General features: G+C 47.1%; 1 protein-coding gene across 1 annotated transcript in view; it reads left to right on the forward strand.

Annotated features, from left to right (window-relative positions):
• The first annotated feature begins 412 nt into the window (after positions 1–412).
• Positions 413–17,353, forward strand: part of MYO1E (myosin IE) — a 118,306-nt gene continuing 101,365 nt past the window's right edge. The window contains exon 1 of the mRNA XM_035132347.3: positions 413–807. Coding sequence (XP_034988238.1) covers positions 805–807 — 3 coding nt within the window. The 5' untranslated portion in view covers positions 413–804. The remainder of the gene's footprint in view (positions 808–17,353) is intronic.

Consider the following 17,353-nt stretch of genomic DNA (forward strand, 5'->3'; position numbering starts at 1 on the left):
GGGGTTCCTTTCCTTCCCCAACAACACCTTCCTGGAAGCAATGCTGGCTTAGAAGATGGAGAGTGGAAGGACCTGGTCCTCGGCCTACCTCACAGGGTCGTTGTGACATAGCTGCCAAGTTCTCCCTTTTTTAAAGGGAAATTCCCTTATGCTGAATAGGCTTCCTCGTGAGAAAAGGGAAAACTTGACAGCTATGCGTTGTGAGGAAAACGTAAGGAAACAATACCAGCCATCCAAAACCTACATCAAACCAGCTGCGTGCATGCACACGAAAGCTCATACCAATGACAAACTTAGTTGGTCTCTAAGGAAGAATTTTTTATTATTTTCTTTCGACTACGCCAGACCAACACGCCTACCTACCTGTAACTACAGCTAATCTGAGACACGGAGGGCAGGACTGTAATGCGTGGACTCGACAGTAGGCTCCTGTCTAGCGCTCACGGAGCGCGTAGCCGTCTCCCTCAGCGGAGCCGCCCGCCTGCCCTGGCTCCACTCCGGGCTCTCCCCCTCAGGAAAAAGCGTGCAGGGCAGGATGGGCGGGCCGGCGCCGGTTCGGCCTTGTATGGGAAACGAGGCGCGGCTCGCGGGCCCGCGGGAGGAGCCCGGAGGGGAGGCACCGCCCAGCTCCTCTCGCGCCGGCTCCAAAGTTCCCTCAGGACTCGGCGGCGGCGGCTGGCTGTGTGATGGCGCGGGCGCCCCGCCGGCCTCCCCACCGCCGCGCTCGGGCCGGAGCGCCTTGAGCCCAGCCTGCCAGTGAGCGAGACAGCCGGAGCCGGAGCGCAGCCGGCCAGCCAGCGAATCATGGTGAGTGAGGCGTCCCGAGAGCGACGGCTGCGGGCCTCGGCCGCGGGGTACCAGGGGCGCTCGGCTCGTAGCGCACGCGGCCTCTTCGTGCCCGGAGGACCAAAGCCTCTCCTGCCGCCTTCGCCGCTCGGTTTGGGGGCCAACTCGGAAAGCCGCGGGCGGCGAAGTTCGCTTGGTTCTGCAAGAGTGGGGAAGCTCTGTTTGTAGCCAGGGCGGAGAGAAAAAGTCAGAGAAATACAGTATAGGCATCGCACGCCCACCGAATATATTCTTGTGTCTTTTGCACTTTGCAATTAACCCCCCCCCCAAAAAAAAACTCGGGCAGTTAGTTACTCAGGAATAAGCCTCCTCGGATTTGCGCACATTTGTTTCTCTCCCTCTTGGTTGGCGTGGATTCTGGCCCGTGGAAGCTTTTGTGTCGCGGTGTAGTCTTGTGTCTGTAACGTCATTGGCGTGTACTGTATAGCGCTGTTTAGAGCTCCGCGAGCCGGAGTGAAGGTTGGACAGGCCCTTCTCGCGAGGAGCTGCCAGTGTAAAATCAGCAGCGGGCGAAGGAGCTGCTGGCTACCCCTTTGCGGTGGTGCAGTAGTAAAACTGCTAGCACATGGGCCAAGCTAAGCAGGGTTCTGTATGGTTTCAAACTGGATGGAGGGTCACTTGTTGAGATTGCAGGGAGTTGGACTAGATCAGGCACCCCCAAACTGCGCCCCTCCAGATGTTTTTTGCCTACATTTCCCATGATCCCTAGCTAACAGGACCAGTGGTTGGGGAAGATGGGAATTGTAGTCCAAAACATTTGGAGGGCCAAAGTTTGGGGATGCCTGGACTAGATGATGCTTGGGGTTCCCTTCCAACTCTACAATTCTGTGTTTGCCTCTTGAGAATCAGTGTCCACCTTAGGAAGCAGCCCCTTGGTCTTGTGCTCTGGCTTTCCAAAAGTCCTCCAAATGGACTAGTAGATTAGTCCACTAAACCACTGTGGATCTTTGTTTTGAGACCAGCTTGGAGGGAGGATGAGGATGGCTGTGCTAGACTCCCAACTCCCGTCACCTCTACCAGCATGGCCACGGCTTCAGCTTGATGGGAGTTGTAGTCCAACAGCACCTGGAGGGCCACCTTGAACTAGGACAGCCTCCCCCACCTAGTGTCTTCCAGAAGTTGTTGCACTGCAACTCCCATCAGTTCCTGGTAGCTGGGGTTGGAATTAGCACTGCTGTGCTGGCTGGGCTGATGCAAGTTGTAGTCCAACAACACCTTTTCTTCCTTGTGACTTGATCCATCACATACCCTCCAAAATTTCTCCAATGAAAATAGGGACATCCCATTCTATAATGATACTATTTACAATTTTACTATTTATACCCCACACATCTTATTCTGATCTTGCCGATCAGAAGGTCGGCGGTTCGAATCCCTGTGACGGGGTGAGCTCCCGTTGCTCGGTCCCAGCTCCTGCCAACCTAGCAATTCGAAAGCACGTCAAAGTGCAAGTAGATAAATAGGTACCGCTACAGCGGGAAGGTAAACGGTGTTTCCGTGTGCTGCTCTGGTTCGCCAGAAGCAGCTTTGTCATGATGGCCACATGACTTGGAAGCTGTACGCCGGCTCTCTCGGCCAATAATGCGAGATGAGCGCCGCAACCCCAGAGTCGGTCACGACTGGACCTACTGGTCAGGGGTCCCTTTACCTTTACCTTACAATTTTACTATTTATACCCCACACATCTTATTGGGTTGCCCCAGCACTCTGGGGAGCTTCCAACATATACAGTATAAAAAACATAAGTGTGCATGCACACGAAAGCTCATACCAATGACAAACTTAATTGGTCTCTAAGGTGCTACCGGAAGGAATTTTTTAATAATAAAACATTAAACATCTTTTTAAAAACAACCTTCCATATACAGGATTACCTTCAGATGGCTCATAGGTTGGATAACTCTTTACTCTCCAGTATTTCTCCAATGGCTTCTCTAATTCAGGAACGTCCCTGGAAAATTGGGACACTTGGAGGGTTTGGAATCAGATTTATTTTGCTGTGGTCAGCCCCCCCCCCTGCAGCCTGGTGTCCTGGTTTGTGAAGACTGGACTAGGAGTTGCTGGAGCTACTTTTGTTCTTTTCTGGAGGAGGAGGGGTGGCAGTGTGTGGGAGGCTGCTGTGGAACATCTGGTCTGCATTTCCATGGGGGGTGGTTAGCCTGGCATGAGAAGGAAGCAGAGAGAAGCTTTACCACCCAAATTACTCATGCTACAACTTATTCAGCAGATGTGTGCGCCTCTGCTGCCATCCTCCTTCAATGCCTTGCTGGATCCTTGCCAGAAAGGAGATCCTTGTTCACATGCTGTGCTTTCTTGGGTTGCTTCTGCTTCATTGCTGCCTACCATGAGGATTTTGGCCATATGTAAGTGTCTCAGAATGGGAGCGATGCATAAGATCCAGTCCCGTGGGGCACTATACCAGTGTTTCTCAACCTTTTTTGGGCCACGGCACACTTGTTCCGTGAAAAAAATCACGAGGCACACCACCATTAAACAAGTTAAAAAATTTAACTCTGTGCCGTCCTATATTATAATTATGACTGTAAGAAACACTTGCCAAATATTGCTTTCCGGCGGGTTAGTGTTGTGTATTGGCGGCCGCCAGGCTCGTTTGCACTGAGCTTTGGGAAAGAGGAGGAGAAATATTGCTTTCCGGCGGGTCAGTGTTGTGTATTGGCGGCCGCCAGGCACGTGACAATGCAAATCGCCCTTCTCGTCGCCGCACGTCGTGGCACACCAGCCAGCGTCTCGCGGCACACTAGTGTGCCACGGAACAGTGGTTGAGAAACGCTGCACTATACTATGGAAAGTTCTCCTGCACCATTGTGCTGCAACTCGGATTCATTTCAACGGGGCTTGTGCAGGAGAATGTCCTGCAGGATTGCGTCTATTGTTTCTGAGGGGCGGTGGTGGAGAAGTGCCCCTTGGATTTCTCACTTCTTGGCATCAAAAAGTCCTGGGCAGGCCCATGAGCTCGAGAACATGCTCTCCTGGCTCTTGGCTTCCTCTTTGGTGTTCTCTTGCATTACTTCTCTCCATCCTCTGCTCAATATTTCTGGAAGGAAGTCCCCAAATTTTCTCTGGTTTTTGCAGTCTGACTCTGTTCTGGGTGTTCTGCTGATTTGCAAGGCTTTTTAAACTGTTGGTATTCCCAGACTACAGGTTGGCAAACAACTTCTGGGTTTCTGATGACCACCCACTAGTGCAGAGGTCAGCAAACTTTTTCAGCAGTCCACTGTCCCTCAGACCTTGGGGGGGGGCAGACTATATTTTGAAAAGAAAAGAATTAATTCCTATGCCCCACAAATAACCCAGAGATGCATTTTAAATAAAAGGACACATTCTGCTCATGTAAAAACACCAGGCAGGCCCCACAAATAACCCAGAGATGCATTTTAAATAAAAGGACACATTCTACTCATGTAAAAACACACTGATTCGCGGACCGTCCGCGGGCCAGATTCAGAAGGCGTTTGGGCCAGATCTGGCCCCTGGGCCTTAGTTTGCCTACCCCATGCACTAGTGGAATGGATACCTCTGCCTGCCTTTTCATTGTCCTTTAGAAATGGATGATGGCGCCTTTTTCAGAGCTGTCCTTTCTATTTCCTCTCCTTTCTCTGAACCAGTGCCAGTTTCTTAAGCATGTAGAAGTCTCCATCTCTTCTCTTCAAAGGTACTGAACTTGGAGGCCAGGGGTACGCCACATGTTGGTGATGATGGCCCAGCTTTTGGTGAGGCAACTGTCACTATTTTTGTCCTTTAAAGAGGCTCTGGTTTGCTTGCAGCTTCTCCTCCTTATAGCACAAGGTGGGTGGAAAGGAGGAAGGAAGCACAATTCATTAGTTGGATGGGTTACCTGGAGAGCTGCTTGTTTACCACATGAAAGCAAACATCAGAGAGCCTGGAGGTGGAGCTGGCAGGATTCCTGCATATGTAAGAAGGTATCTTGGTGTCCTCAAGGCTCAAATGAATGCCTTTCTTGAATGCTGGGCGTTGGCATAGTTACTAGGTTAGCTGGACTGTCTTGGCCTGAGGTGGAGGGTGCATGACGTGAAGGCATAGAAGCTGGTCTGTCCATATGCTCATTCAGGAATTTGGTCCTCCCTCCCACCCTTTGCTGGCATATGAGGAAAAGTAAACACCTACCTCACAGACTCATTGAGACTTCTGGGAGACCAAGAAGCCACTAAAGCCTGTCTGCCATTTCAAAACTGAAGCAAACACTTGTGGCTGGCCCAACTGAACAAGGAAGTCAAGCGGTTGCTTGACTTGGATTTTAAGGGGTGAAGAGGTGCAGCCAACAATACTTTGTGGTGGATTCTGGGGTGTGGCTCCTGTTTTGCACAGTGCATCTGGTCTGAAATATGCACCCGACAATGTCTTTGAGGCTTCAAACAATATCTCTTAAGCATCACATTTCTTACCAAAGCCCATCCCTCAAGTACAGTGTGTGTGGGCTGGTGCCAAGCTAAGACCACTGTGCCAGCAGATCACTAGGGTTTGATGACCATCTTGTCATTGCTGGCTTCTGTGAAACGGTCAGGCCTGCCACCTGGGCCTCATTTGTTGGGCAGCAGTGGTGAGGTGGCAGTGTGTTTTGGAACTTAGGGACTTCTGTGGCCTTATGCAGGGGCAAAGCTAGGCTTTATTTCACATGGGTCAAAGACCCAGTTTGGCACCCCCATGTGCATTTGCACACACATGCATAGACACAGGCTGGGAGCTTCAATGGTGCCCTTCTGGAAGCTTCACCCGGGACAAAAACACTGGCTACACTGGGGGATTAGATTAGACGGATCAATGGCGGTGGACATCTTGCCTCTTCACAGGCTAAATAGAGGCAGATGCTGGGGGCAAATAACAAGGGGTGGGGGGGGGGAAGAGGATACTCTTGTGTTGGTGCCTTGCTCATAGGATCCCCTGAGGCACCTGGTAGGAAACCAGGATGCTGGGAAAAGTTGGAGCTTTCTGTGCTGCTCTAATTGACCATGCCTGCCTGTTTAATCTGTTGAAGAGACTGGAAGCTGTTCTCTTGTTTTCTTTGGGCAGCCATCAATGGTGACTTTTTCCTAACCTTGAGGCTTGACTGTGGTGATGCATCTTAGGAGTGCTTTTGGAGTCTGCTCTGACACCATACCTGATGCCCTGCACTAGTGTTTCCCAAAGTGTGGTAGGCGTACCTTCAGGGGTATGTGAAAGGCTTTCAAAGGTTATAGGGCAGACTTTAATTTTTAAATACCACATGTATAGTATTTGCTCTAGTCTGGACAAAATACCGTAGTATTATTAAAAATGCCCTCCAAATGTTTTTGCCTGGGAAGGGGTAAGACTAAACTCTCAAAAGGGGTATGCAATTATTATAAGTTTTGGGAATACTGCCCTGCATGAACCTTCTCTCCTAACAAGGTGACCCATTGTGAATGCTTTGTACCCATGCCCACATGTGCTTCTTCTTGAGCCTTCAAGGATGGTTTAGCCCCCCCCCCCCCCGGCCAGTCACTCGCTTTGAGAGTAAACAACTTCCAGGTGGTTAGATTGTCAGACAAGCTTAACTTATAGGTGTCTGCAGGAGGGCTGGTTTGAAAATAGTACTGTAGGCTGATAACTTCTGTCTTTTTTAAACACTTGAAGACAGAGAGAACATGGTCTTCTGAAAAAAGAGAGAGAAAAAATACAACACATTTATTGGGAAAACTTGTAGACCTTTTTCTGATCCCTCCTTGCTTATGAGTTGATCCATCAGATTTCTTTTGCTTATCAAAGACAGGCATCTTCAATCTAGTGTCCTCCAGGTGTTTTTGACCATGATTCCCATCACCTCCAGCCCAGGTTGTATGATGCTGTGGTTGATGGGAAAATAGCTGTGCTAGCTAGTCCAAAACATCTGGAGAGCACCAGATTGGCACAGTTGACTTGTGGAGCCTTCTATTGGATTACTATTTCAAAGCGTAAAGTCCTGTAATGGTGGTGTCTAATAGCTGAGTCTGTAATTAACCCTTATCCACCGTGGCATGTGGTTGCTTCCACACCTCCAGCTGTCACATGCCCCCACCTCTGACTTGGTGGTGCCATGGCCAGGTGATGCAAGAGGCTAGTGGGGGTTCACGGGTCTCTGTGAAGCCATAGCCTCTGAACATAAGAAAAAAAGATGCATCTGCTGGATCAGGCCAATGGTCCATCTAGTCCAGCATTCTGTTCTCACTATGGGAAGCCTGCAAGCTGCACATGAGCGCAACCAAACTCTGCCCACCTGCGATTCCCAGCAACTAGTCATAGTGGATAGTAGCCATTGGTAGCCTTGTCCTCTACAAATTCATTCAACTCTCTTTAAAAGCCATCCAAGTTGGTGGCCATCACCACCTCCTGTGGGAACGAGTTCTGTAGTTCAACTGTGCACTACACGAGAGGTTTTCAACCTTTTTGGGTCCACGGCTCCCTTGACCAACTACATTCTTTCTAAAATAAAAAAAATTCCTTCAGTAGCACCTTAAAGACCAACTAAGTTTTTATTTTGGTATGAGCTTTCGTGTGCATGCACACTTCTTCAGATACTTCTTCAGGTATCTGAAGAAGTGTGCATGCACACGAAAGCTCATACCAAAATAAAAACTTAGTTGGTCTTTAAGGTGCTACTGAGGGGACCCAGGTGGCGCTGTGGTTAAACCACTGAGCCTAGGGCTTGCTGATCAGAAGGTCGGCGGTTCGAATCCCTGCAACGGGGTGAGCTCCCGTTGCTTGGTCCCAGCTCCTGCCAACCTAGCAGTTCGAAAGCACGTAAAAGTGCAAGTAGATAAATAGGAACCGCTACAGCGGGAAGGTAAACGGCGTTTCCATGTGCTGCTCTGGTTCCAGAAGCGGCTTTGTCATGCTGGCCACATGACCTGGAAGCTATACGCCGGCTCCCTCGGCCAATAATGCGAGATGAGCGCGCAACCCCAGAGTCGGTCACGACTGGACCTAATGGTCAGGGGTCCCTTTACCTTTACCTTTTAAGGTGCTACTGAAGGAATTTTTTTTATTTTACTTCGATCCAGACCAACACGGCTACCTACCTGTAACCATACATTCTTTCTGCAACTCTCCTGTGGGGGAAAATACCCTGAGACTCGTCCCTGAGCTGCCTTGGGAGGCAGCAGTGACAGTAGCTGGAGCCACCGGGCCTTCATGGCAGAAAGGCTCCCCTTCACCAGAAACTCAGCTCCCAGGCAGGCATTGCACACAGCAAGCACAAGAAAGGCCAGTGCGGCACCTGCCTGCCTACCCAGCCTCCCACTTGTCTGTTCATTTCCAACAGCAAGGACCGGCTGGCTGGGCTTCCTTGCCCACTAGCTTGCTTACTCTGAGGCTGCCTCTGCTCCTGGCAATCAGTACCCCCTGGCCGGCCCCAGAGGCACTATTCACCTGGGGAGCTTGTAGCCAGGCCTGCAACAAACAGCTGTGTGAGCCTTTGGGAGGCAGAGAAGTGAGAGGGCATAGGAGGAGTGAGGGAAGGAAAGAGGGGCAGAGGCCAGTGTTGCCTGCGGCACTCCTGACCACCATTCAAGGCACCCCAGATTGCCATGGCACACTGGTTGAAAACCCCAGTGCTACACAAAGAAGTACTCTTTTACCTGTTTGAGGTAAGATGATGATGATACATCTGTTCAGGGCCAGGCAGTTTTAAAATCCTTTCTTGGATACATGCATTGTGTTTTAAGTTACTGATTTACGAAATAATCAGCCTGTCTGGATGGAGGGCTCCTTAGTCTGAGCCATGAAGCACAAGATGCTACCATACTGTCCTGGGTGAGATGCTTGTGCTGCATCCTCCACTTGGATCAGAATCCATGGCTGCTTCTCAGTCCACCTCAAGTCCCAATAGAAGCTGGATCTCGCTGGGCACACTGTTTACTGGCGTTTGTGGGATTTTAGGTAAAGGTAAAGGGACCCCTGACCATTAGGTCCAGTCGTGACCGACTCTGGGGTTGCGACGCTCATCTCGCATTATTGGCCAAGGGAGCCAGCGTACAGCTTCCAGGTCATGTGGCCAGCATGACAAAGCCGCTTCTGGCGAACCAGAGCAGCACACGGAAACGCCATTTTACAACCCCACTAAACAAGCTCCTCTGAAATAGAGGCAAAGCCGTGTTCAGGTCACACAGGTGTGATTGCTTAAAGTTGTTTTGGCTCTGGGGCTATTGACAGGTAGGCAGGGGGGGGTCAGGTGGTAGCGTTGAATGCATTTTATTTCAACCCTAGGACTGATAGAGAAAAATGTTGTGCTGCAGGTTAAACTGGTAATCCAGGTTGACCCAAGACATTTTGACACTTGAGGTAGAAAATCTGAATCTCTCACTCTCATTCTCTTTCATTTCCCTTGCTCCTAAATTAAGATTAGATACAATCTACTGCAAAATTTGTTATTGTGATTGTGTCAGTCTCAACCATCCCTTCATAGATAGCTCAGTGATGGAGCCTGCTTTGCATGGAAAATGTTTCCAGGTTCAGCAGCCTCTGGCATCTCCAGTTAGGGCTGGGTAAGACTCTTGACTGAAATATTAGAGAGCCTGACAAATATCTGTACTTCTGAATACACTTTTTATTATTCTGTACCTACATATTATTAATAAAAATAGGCCAAAAACATAGAATCAGAAGAACCTTTATTTTCATCAGCCACTAGTCATAGAAATAAAATAAAACAAAATACAGTGTACTGAAGATAGAGGTAAAAACCTAACTTTACAAAATACATTCTGGAGGTTTACATCAATAATCAAATAATAGATTTTATTCTGATTTTCCCAGCTAATTTTTTTGCAGTTTTTGCTGTCACCTGATTACCTTTATCTGCTAGAAGAAAGGACACAGTAGCAATGGTTGGGCGACCTGGTATGGATAGTAGTAGAGGGCTAATAACCGCACTTCTCAAATCTTTATAAAAAGTGGAAGCCAGAAGCACATGAACTACTGATTCAATACTGCCATCTCCACATAGACATAACTGTTTTTCCAGTGGATTTTTTTTTGAAATTGGCCCTCAAGTACAGCTGAAGACAGTATATTTAATCTTGTGTAAATGAAAGCGGATCTGTATTTTGGAATTGTTTAATTTTGGAAATAGGATGCAAATGTATCAAACTGACTAGGTGGAAAATAATCATACCATGGACAAAACTTCCTTATCATGGCAAAATTATTCTGTCGCTCAATATCTTATAGGCGCTGTCTAATTCAATTATTTGCTTTACTGAAGCCCAATGTTAATAACTGTTGTGGTGATAAACCAGAAAAGTAAAGCTTTTGGTTGACAATTTTAGTCCAAGTGCTCTCATGACAATCTTGTGATACTAAGGGTAGTAGACTGGTGAGGTTTAAATTTAGCTGAAGCCAATAATTAAATGTCCTGCACCAAATATTTAATTCAGCAGAGGGGAGATTAGCTTCCAAGTGCAATGAAACATTTGAAACACAGAATGGAACAGAAAAAAATGCCTTAGGAACTTAGACTGAACAGCTTCTGTAGATACAGGGTGAGCACCTGTCCAAATCTGAGCCCTATATAAGAAAACATAGTGGATAGCCACTGCTGGCATAAATGGGCCAATGGTTTGACTCAGGGGTCCCCAAACTAAGGCCCGGGGGCCGGATGCGGCCCAATCGACTTCTAAAGCCGGCCCGCGGACGGTCCGGGAATCAGCATGTTTTTACATGAATAGAATGTGTCCTTTTTAAAAAAAATGCATCTCTGGGTTATTTGTGGGGCCTGCCTGGTGTTTTTACACGAGTAGAATGTGTCCTTTTTTAAAAAATGCATCTCTGGGTTATTTGTGGGGCATAGGAATTCATTCATATATTTTTTTCAAAATATAGTCCAGCTCCCCACAAGGTCTGAGGGACAGTGGACCAGCCCCCTGCTGAAAAAGTTTGCTGACCCCTGTAATGTAGGCTGCTTATTCTGTTTCTGTATTGGTGAGAGGTGCCTTGAGGAATTATACTCCAGGGGGCCAGATGTATTCATCTCCCAGTCTGCCACTGTGAAAAACACCCCAAAACTAAGACAATTTACATTGCCTAGGAGAGCAGCCTCTGCTGGTAATCTTTTCCCACAACCTGTCAAGTCTTCCAAAGTAGTTTTGTATGGCTGAAGAAAGCTTGAGCTGATGGGTCTGGTGTAACATCATGTGGTTGAAGCAGATCTGGTCTCTGTGCAGCATATGAGATTGTTGGCACTGGTCCTCCCTTTTTGCACTCCTGAAAAGTGCACTGGCCCACTCTTGTCCTAAACCAACCTAAAACTGGAAACCAACAATTCTCTTTTGGGCTGCTGTGTCTTCTCTAAGTGTTTGTGCTGTCGTTGCATCCTGCACAGTGGTGCCCCCAACACTGCAGTCTGAGCACCGCAGCACTACTTTTGATTTGCTGATGCAACAGATCTGTCCATGTTTTTTATCCACTGCAATAGATCTGCCATTGCAGAATAAAATGTGAAGTGCTTGCTTTTCTTTTCCAACACAGTGCCCTTTCAGGGTGAAATCATCTGGCAAGCTAGCAGTTACCTGTGGGGTGGGATAATTATTATTAATAATAATAATAATAATAATAATAATAATAATAATAATACAGTACTCTGCCCATCCGGCTGGGACTCCCCAGTCACTCTGAGCAGCTTACAACACATATAAAAACATAGTAAAACATCAAACATTAAAAACTTCTCGATACAGATGCCTACAGGTGTCTTCTAAAAGTTATATACAGTGGTACCTTGGCTCCCAAATGGCTTGGTTCCCAAACAAATCGGCTCCCGAACGTCACAAACCCGGAAGTAAGTGTTCCAGTTTGCGAACGTTTTTTGGAAGCCGCATATCCATTTCGGCTGTCGGCATTGTTTCTGGGGCCAGTCAGCAAACTAGCAGTCATGCTTTGGTTTGTGAACATTTTGGAATTCAAACAGACTTCCAGAACGGATTGAGTTCAGGAACCAAGGGACCACTGTAGTTTTTAATCATCTTGACATCTGAAGGGAGGGTGTTCCACAGGGCGGCACTACCAATAAGGATGCAAGGAGGTTCCCTGACAGAGCTGTTAAGGGCAGGAAGTGGAAAAGGAATCCACACTCTGGGCACATCAGGACAATGTCTGCAGCCTTCCAATGCCAAGGGTTCAGCTCCACATTATATTTAATGCATACTGTAAAGCTCTGGCTCTTGTTTTTCATTAATTAATTGCAGGCATAAAAAAGGTAAAGGGACCCCTGACCGTTAGGTCCAGTTGCGGACGACTCTGGGGTTGCGTGCTCATCTCGCATTATTGGCCGAGGGAGTCAGCGTACAGCTTCCGTGTCATGTGGCCAGCATGACTAAGCCGCTTCTGGCGAACCAGAGCAGTGCACGGAGACGCCGTTTACCTTCCCGCTGGAGCGGTACCTATTTATCTACTTGCACTTTGATGTGCTTTTGAACTGCATATCTCCCTCCAAATTACTGTCACAGCAAATTACAAATCACAGCACAGAGTGAGGAGAGATTTATCCCCTTCCCTCCCTAATCACCACCACCCCTTAAAAAAAAAAAACTCTGACCAACTGTGCAGCTACAAGGCTTAGAGAAAAATCCTGTTGGAATCAATGGGAATATTTCTAAGCCTGGGGAGGGGAGGTATAAACCTCTCATTTCTCTGTGCACTGTGATCCCAATCCCTGCCCTAACAGGAGACAGTTAGCAAAATGTGTAGTTAGGCCCAGAGGTGTTGTAATATTAGCTTTACAACAGTGACTTACAAATTGTGTTTTCAGCAGTCCTGGACTACTTTGGGAGCTAATTGGTGGATTTTGAACTAGACCAGTGATGGCCAAACTTGGCCCTCCAGCTGTACAGCTCCCATCATCCCTAGCTAACAGGACCAGTGGTGAGGGAGGATGGGAATTGTAGTCCCAAAACAGCTGGAGGGCCAAGTTTGGCCATCATTGAACTAGACAATTAGAATGTTAACCGTGGACATGTTTCTGCTGTAGTTGAACTGATGTTTGCAGATGTTCCTGAGTTCAGTCCCCACCATCCCCAGTAAAAATAAGAAAAATAGATTGTAGACTTGGGAAAAGCCCAGAGAGCTGCTACGAGTCATATGAACAGGACTGGGCTAGATGGATACTGGTGTCCTGCCCCGGTGCAAGGCAGTTTCTTATGGCAGCTGTATTGGATGTTTTAAGAGCTCCTCATGTCAATTGGACTGATGCCTCTTGAAGCTTAGATTCTGATGGTGACGCCTGGCTGGCCATTTGTGAACTAGGTACTGTATATAGAATGTTCCAGGCTCCACGTCCAAGATGTAGCTGTTCCTCAGCAGATGGATTGATCAGTTAAAGGTTCCCCAGAGGCAGAAATTGTGAAAACATCTCCTTTGCAATTCTGATCCTACAGAACCGGTGCATTAAAAAAAGCAAACCTTGACATGTTTGTGTGAAATATATCTGTTTCATAAAGCTGCAGTTCTGTGCACATAAATGTGTAGCCTGGTCTCTTCTTTCTAAAATTCTTGCCACACTGACCCTATCTCCTGCACCCTTCCCTACATGCTGTGTAGGAGTCCTGGGGTCTCCCTTTTTGTAGTACACAAAATAAAACAGGTCCCAGGAGCTACCGCTGCTGTCTCTTCTGATCCAGCTCTGGATTTGAAGCTTACAGGAGGAATCTCTGGATTGGCAGCTGGAAAGCTCTATGGAGTTTGGAATTGGATCCCTTGAAATCAGTGGGGCCTATTTCTGAGAATCCATCAGCAGAGCTTTGGGTTCCATGTCCCCTATAGGCATGCAGGACAGTTAGGTTGGATCTTGCAGTCTTTGTGGAGTTAACTTGGCTGGGGCTGTTTGGGTGGGTGGATTGCTCAGCATTGAGACTCCCTTTGCAAATGAAGCATGAATTACTGCTCAACAGTACATTGGAAGCTTCATGTAAATAAGCTTGCATAAGGGTCTTTTCTTTCTCCCCACCCCCACCCCCGATCATGGTGGGTGCCAAGCCACAGCCACAAATGCCTTTGCTGTGCTACAGTTATGAAACTGATGCCCTTAAATGAAAGTCTATGAACTTTGCCCCTTTAATGCCTTGATGTCTGGATCAGGTGGGGTGTTGTATAAACATATTCAACTTTAGCTCATTTCCTTTTAGGTCAGAGGCCCAACTAGATGATGTAATTAGCAAAGTGGGGAGTGATTATTTAATGTATAAATTGCAGGCTCACAGAACCCAACATGGATCAGAACTTGGGTGGGGTGAGGGATTTAACTATCTGTCCACACAGTGGTCCTGATCTAGATTGGGGGTCCCTGCACCTGCTGTTTGCATGAAGAAGAAAGCTCCCATTGGCACCAATGGGATTTCCCCTCCCTAGTTCAAATCACAGGGGCAGGGGAGAAGGGGTAATGCCCCTTACCTTCGTGGGGCACAATCTTTAACAATCCCTTTGCATCTGTTTCCAAACTTGCAGCATTTACTGTTGAGGTATCAAGCACTTGCAGCCCACTGCATTTAAGCAACAATTTTTTGAATACTTTCTGGTGGTGTAGTGGTTAGAGTGTTGAACTAGGACCTGGAAGACTAGGGTTCAAATCCCCACTCTGCCATGAAGCTCACTGGGTGATCTTGGGCCAGTCATTGTCCCTCAGCCTTACCTACGTCACAGGATTGTTTGGGGGATTAAATTAGAGGGGGAGAATCATGTACGCCAGCTTGAGCCCTTTGGGAGAAAAAGAGGGAATATAAATGCATTAAACAAATAAATAATGTTCAGATTCTAATATAATACAGTGGTACCTCGAGTTCCAAACACCTCATCTTACAAACTCTTCAGGTTACAAACTCCACTAGCCTGGAAGAGTTACCTCGAGTTGAGAACTTCGCCCCAGGACAAGAATGGAAATCGTGTGCTGGCGGCGCAGCGGCAGCAAGAGGCCCCATTAGCGAAAGCACTCCTCTAGTTAAGTACAGTTTCAGGTTAAGAACGGACCTCCGGAACGAATTAAGTTCATAACTAGAGGTACCATTGTAATCTCCTATAGTAACTTTTCTAGCAGAAACTTTTTGACATTCCAGGGTTGCAGCATCTTCAATGAAGTGTCCATATAACACACATTTTAGAGCCTATGTTTTCATAATAGCACGTGAAAGTGCTTCAGAGTGTGGTTCTTGGGAGAGCGCTATGCCTGTGTGCATATGTCTGGTTACAGGTAGGTAGCCGTGTTGGTCTGGGTCAAAGTAAAATAAAAAAATTCCTTCAGTAGCACCTTAAAGACCAACGAAGTTTTTATTTTGGTATGAGCTTTCGTGTGCATGCACACTTCTTCAGATACACTGAAATAGGATGCACACTGAAAATAGGATGCACACTGAAAATGTGTGCATATGTACTCATCATAAAGGGTTTTCTCATCTCTCTGCCATCCATTTTGGTACCTATTAATGCTTCCTTTGTCAGGGTTACCTTTTCAGATGTTGTTACTCTTGCCTTATTGATTTTGATGACAGGTGTGACATTTCGGCATCTCAGCTGTGGCAGCTCATGAACGTTAGACTGCCTTTCTAGAAACGGGAATATTCTTTGTTTGTCAGCCACTGAATAGTTTAGGAAGGCAACAATTTAGGCTTATGCTGGGGACACCATTCCCACTCTCGGAGAGCTGTGTTGTGGACATTGAAGTTACCGAGGGAACATGGACACTTCAGGCCTTGATGCCACAGACGTTCATCCCAAGAATGCAAGGGGAGAACGCCTCCCACAGCCAACGTTTCCTGCAGCCAATCAGAAGCCACACTTTGGTTTCTGAATGTTATGGAAGTCGAATGGACATCCGGAATGGATTCTGTTTTACTTCCAAGGTATGGCTGTAAACCTGTTTGGAAGCCACTGCAGCCAGAAGTTTATTCTCCCAGAGACTCCAGAAAGTTCTTCCTGCAGCACATAGTTAAACTTTGGAACTCACTCCCACTGTATGCAGTGATGGCCAGCAACTTGGATGGCTTTAAAAGATGATTAGACAAATTCATGGAGGAGAAGACCATCAATGACTACTAGCAATTATAGCTATGCTCTGCCTCCATAGTTGAAGGCCATAATGCCTCTGAATACCTCGTTGCTGAAAGCCATGGGAGGGGAGAGTGTTCTTGAGCCCTGGTCCTGTATGCTAGTTTCCCACAGGCATCTGGTTGGCCAGTATGGGAAGAGGCTGCTGGACTAGAAAGGTCATTGACCTAATCCAGCACTATACAGAAACCTGGCTCTCCCCCTGCTATTCTTATTTGTCTGCAGTCCATCAATCAAAGTAGGGCAATTTGTACTGCTTTTTAAAAAAATCTGAGGCTTCATGTCAACTTTTAATTTAGATGATCCAAGAATGCAGGTGGCTGAACAGTTAAATGCTTCCTATTACATACCTGCTTGAATGTGGTGCTATGCTGGTCACAGTCTTAAAACCACAGAACTGTAAATGCAATAAGATGAGTTTGCATGTTGCTCGCTTTGTGGTTGTAGGCTTTGGTTAAAATCCTGACTACAGAACTTTGGTTTGCAGTCCCCAGAGACTCTTCTGTTTCAAGTGTATCTGAAGAAGTGTGCATGCACACGAAAGCTCATACCAAAATAAAAACTTAGTTGGTCTTTAAGGTGCTACTGAAGGATTTTTTTTATTTTGCTTCGACTCAGACCAACACGGCTACCTACCTGTAACTAGTCCCCAGAGAGTTAGCGACGCATACCTGTGAGGAAGATCACAACCGATAGGGGCACCACCACCACTACTCTCCTTCTTTCCATGGACTAATCCTTAACTTTATCCTCTCCTCCAATAAAGTCATCTTGTTAAAATAAAACTAGAGTATCTTTTTTGCTGTAGAAATATCTTCAAGACCTTGTAAGCACTGATGTGATTACGTAAAATAGGAAGGGCAGAGAAGGGGCACCTAATCCTTTCCCTCTGGTCATCTATAGATATATTTGCTCCAATTGTCATAGAAGTTACTTCACTTTCCTCTGCATACCATGAGGGTTTCAAATGCTGTGTAGAGGTGGGTATGAAAGAAGCAGCTGGAATGGTAATTGGTAGAAGAAAAGGAGGCAGTCTTTCCTCCGCACCCCCACTCTGTTCCTGGATTGCATCCACTGTATCCACCATCCACTGTTCCTGGATTGCATCCACAGTGGTAGTTTTCCTTAAGGGTGCCTGACTTTTCTCTTTGCCTTGCATAAGGTAATCTATGCACATATCTGTCTTGGAACCATGGTGGAAATGCAGCCCAGTGCACACAGAGATTTCTAGTGAGGGTAAAAGGAAGAAAAAGTGATTTGTGTGTGCAGCAATAACTGGAGTTTAACTAAAGAGTGTTGACAGATTGTATTATCCAGTTGATGTGTCTTCATGAGAGAGAAGATTGCGCCTCACCGATGCAGCTTGTTTCTCCCTCTGTCAGTATGAGGGCAGAGTGGGATGGTGGCTTCACTCAGTGGTATATCACTGCTGGAACTGCCACTGCTC

This window comes from Zootoca vivipara, chromosome 13 (genome assembly GCF_965207765.1).
Source record: "Zootoca vivipara chromosome 13, rZooViv2.hap1.1, whole genome shotgun sequence".
Lineage (NCBI taxonomy): Eukaryota > Metazoa > Chordata > Lepidosauria > Squamata > Lacertidae > Zootoca > Zootoca vivipara.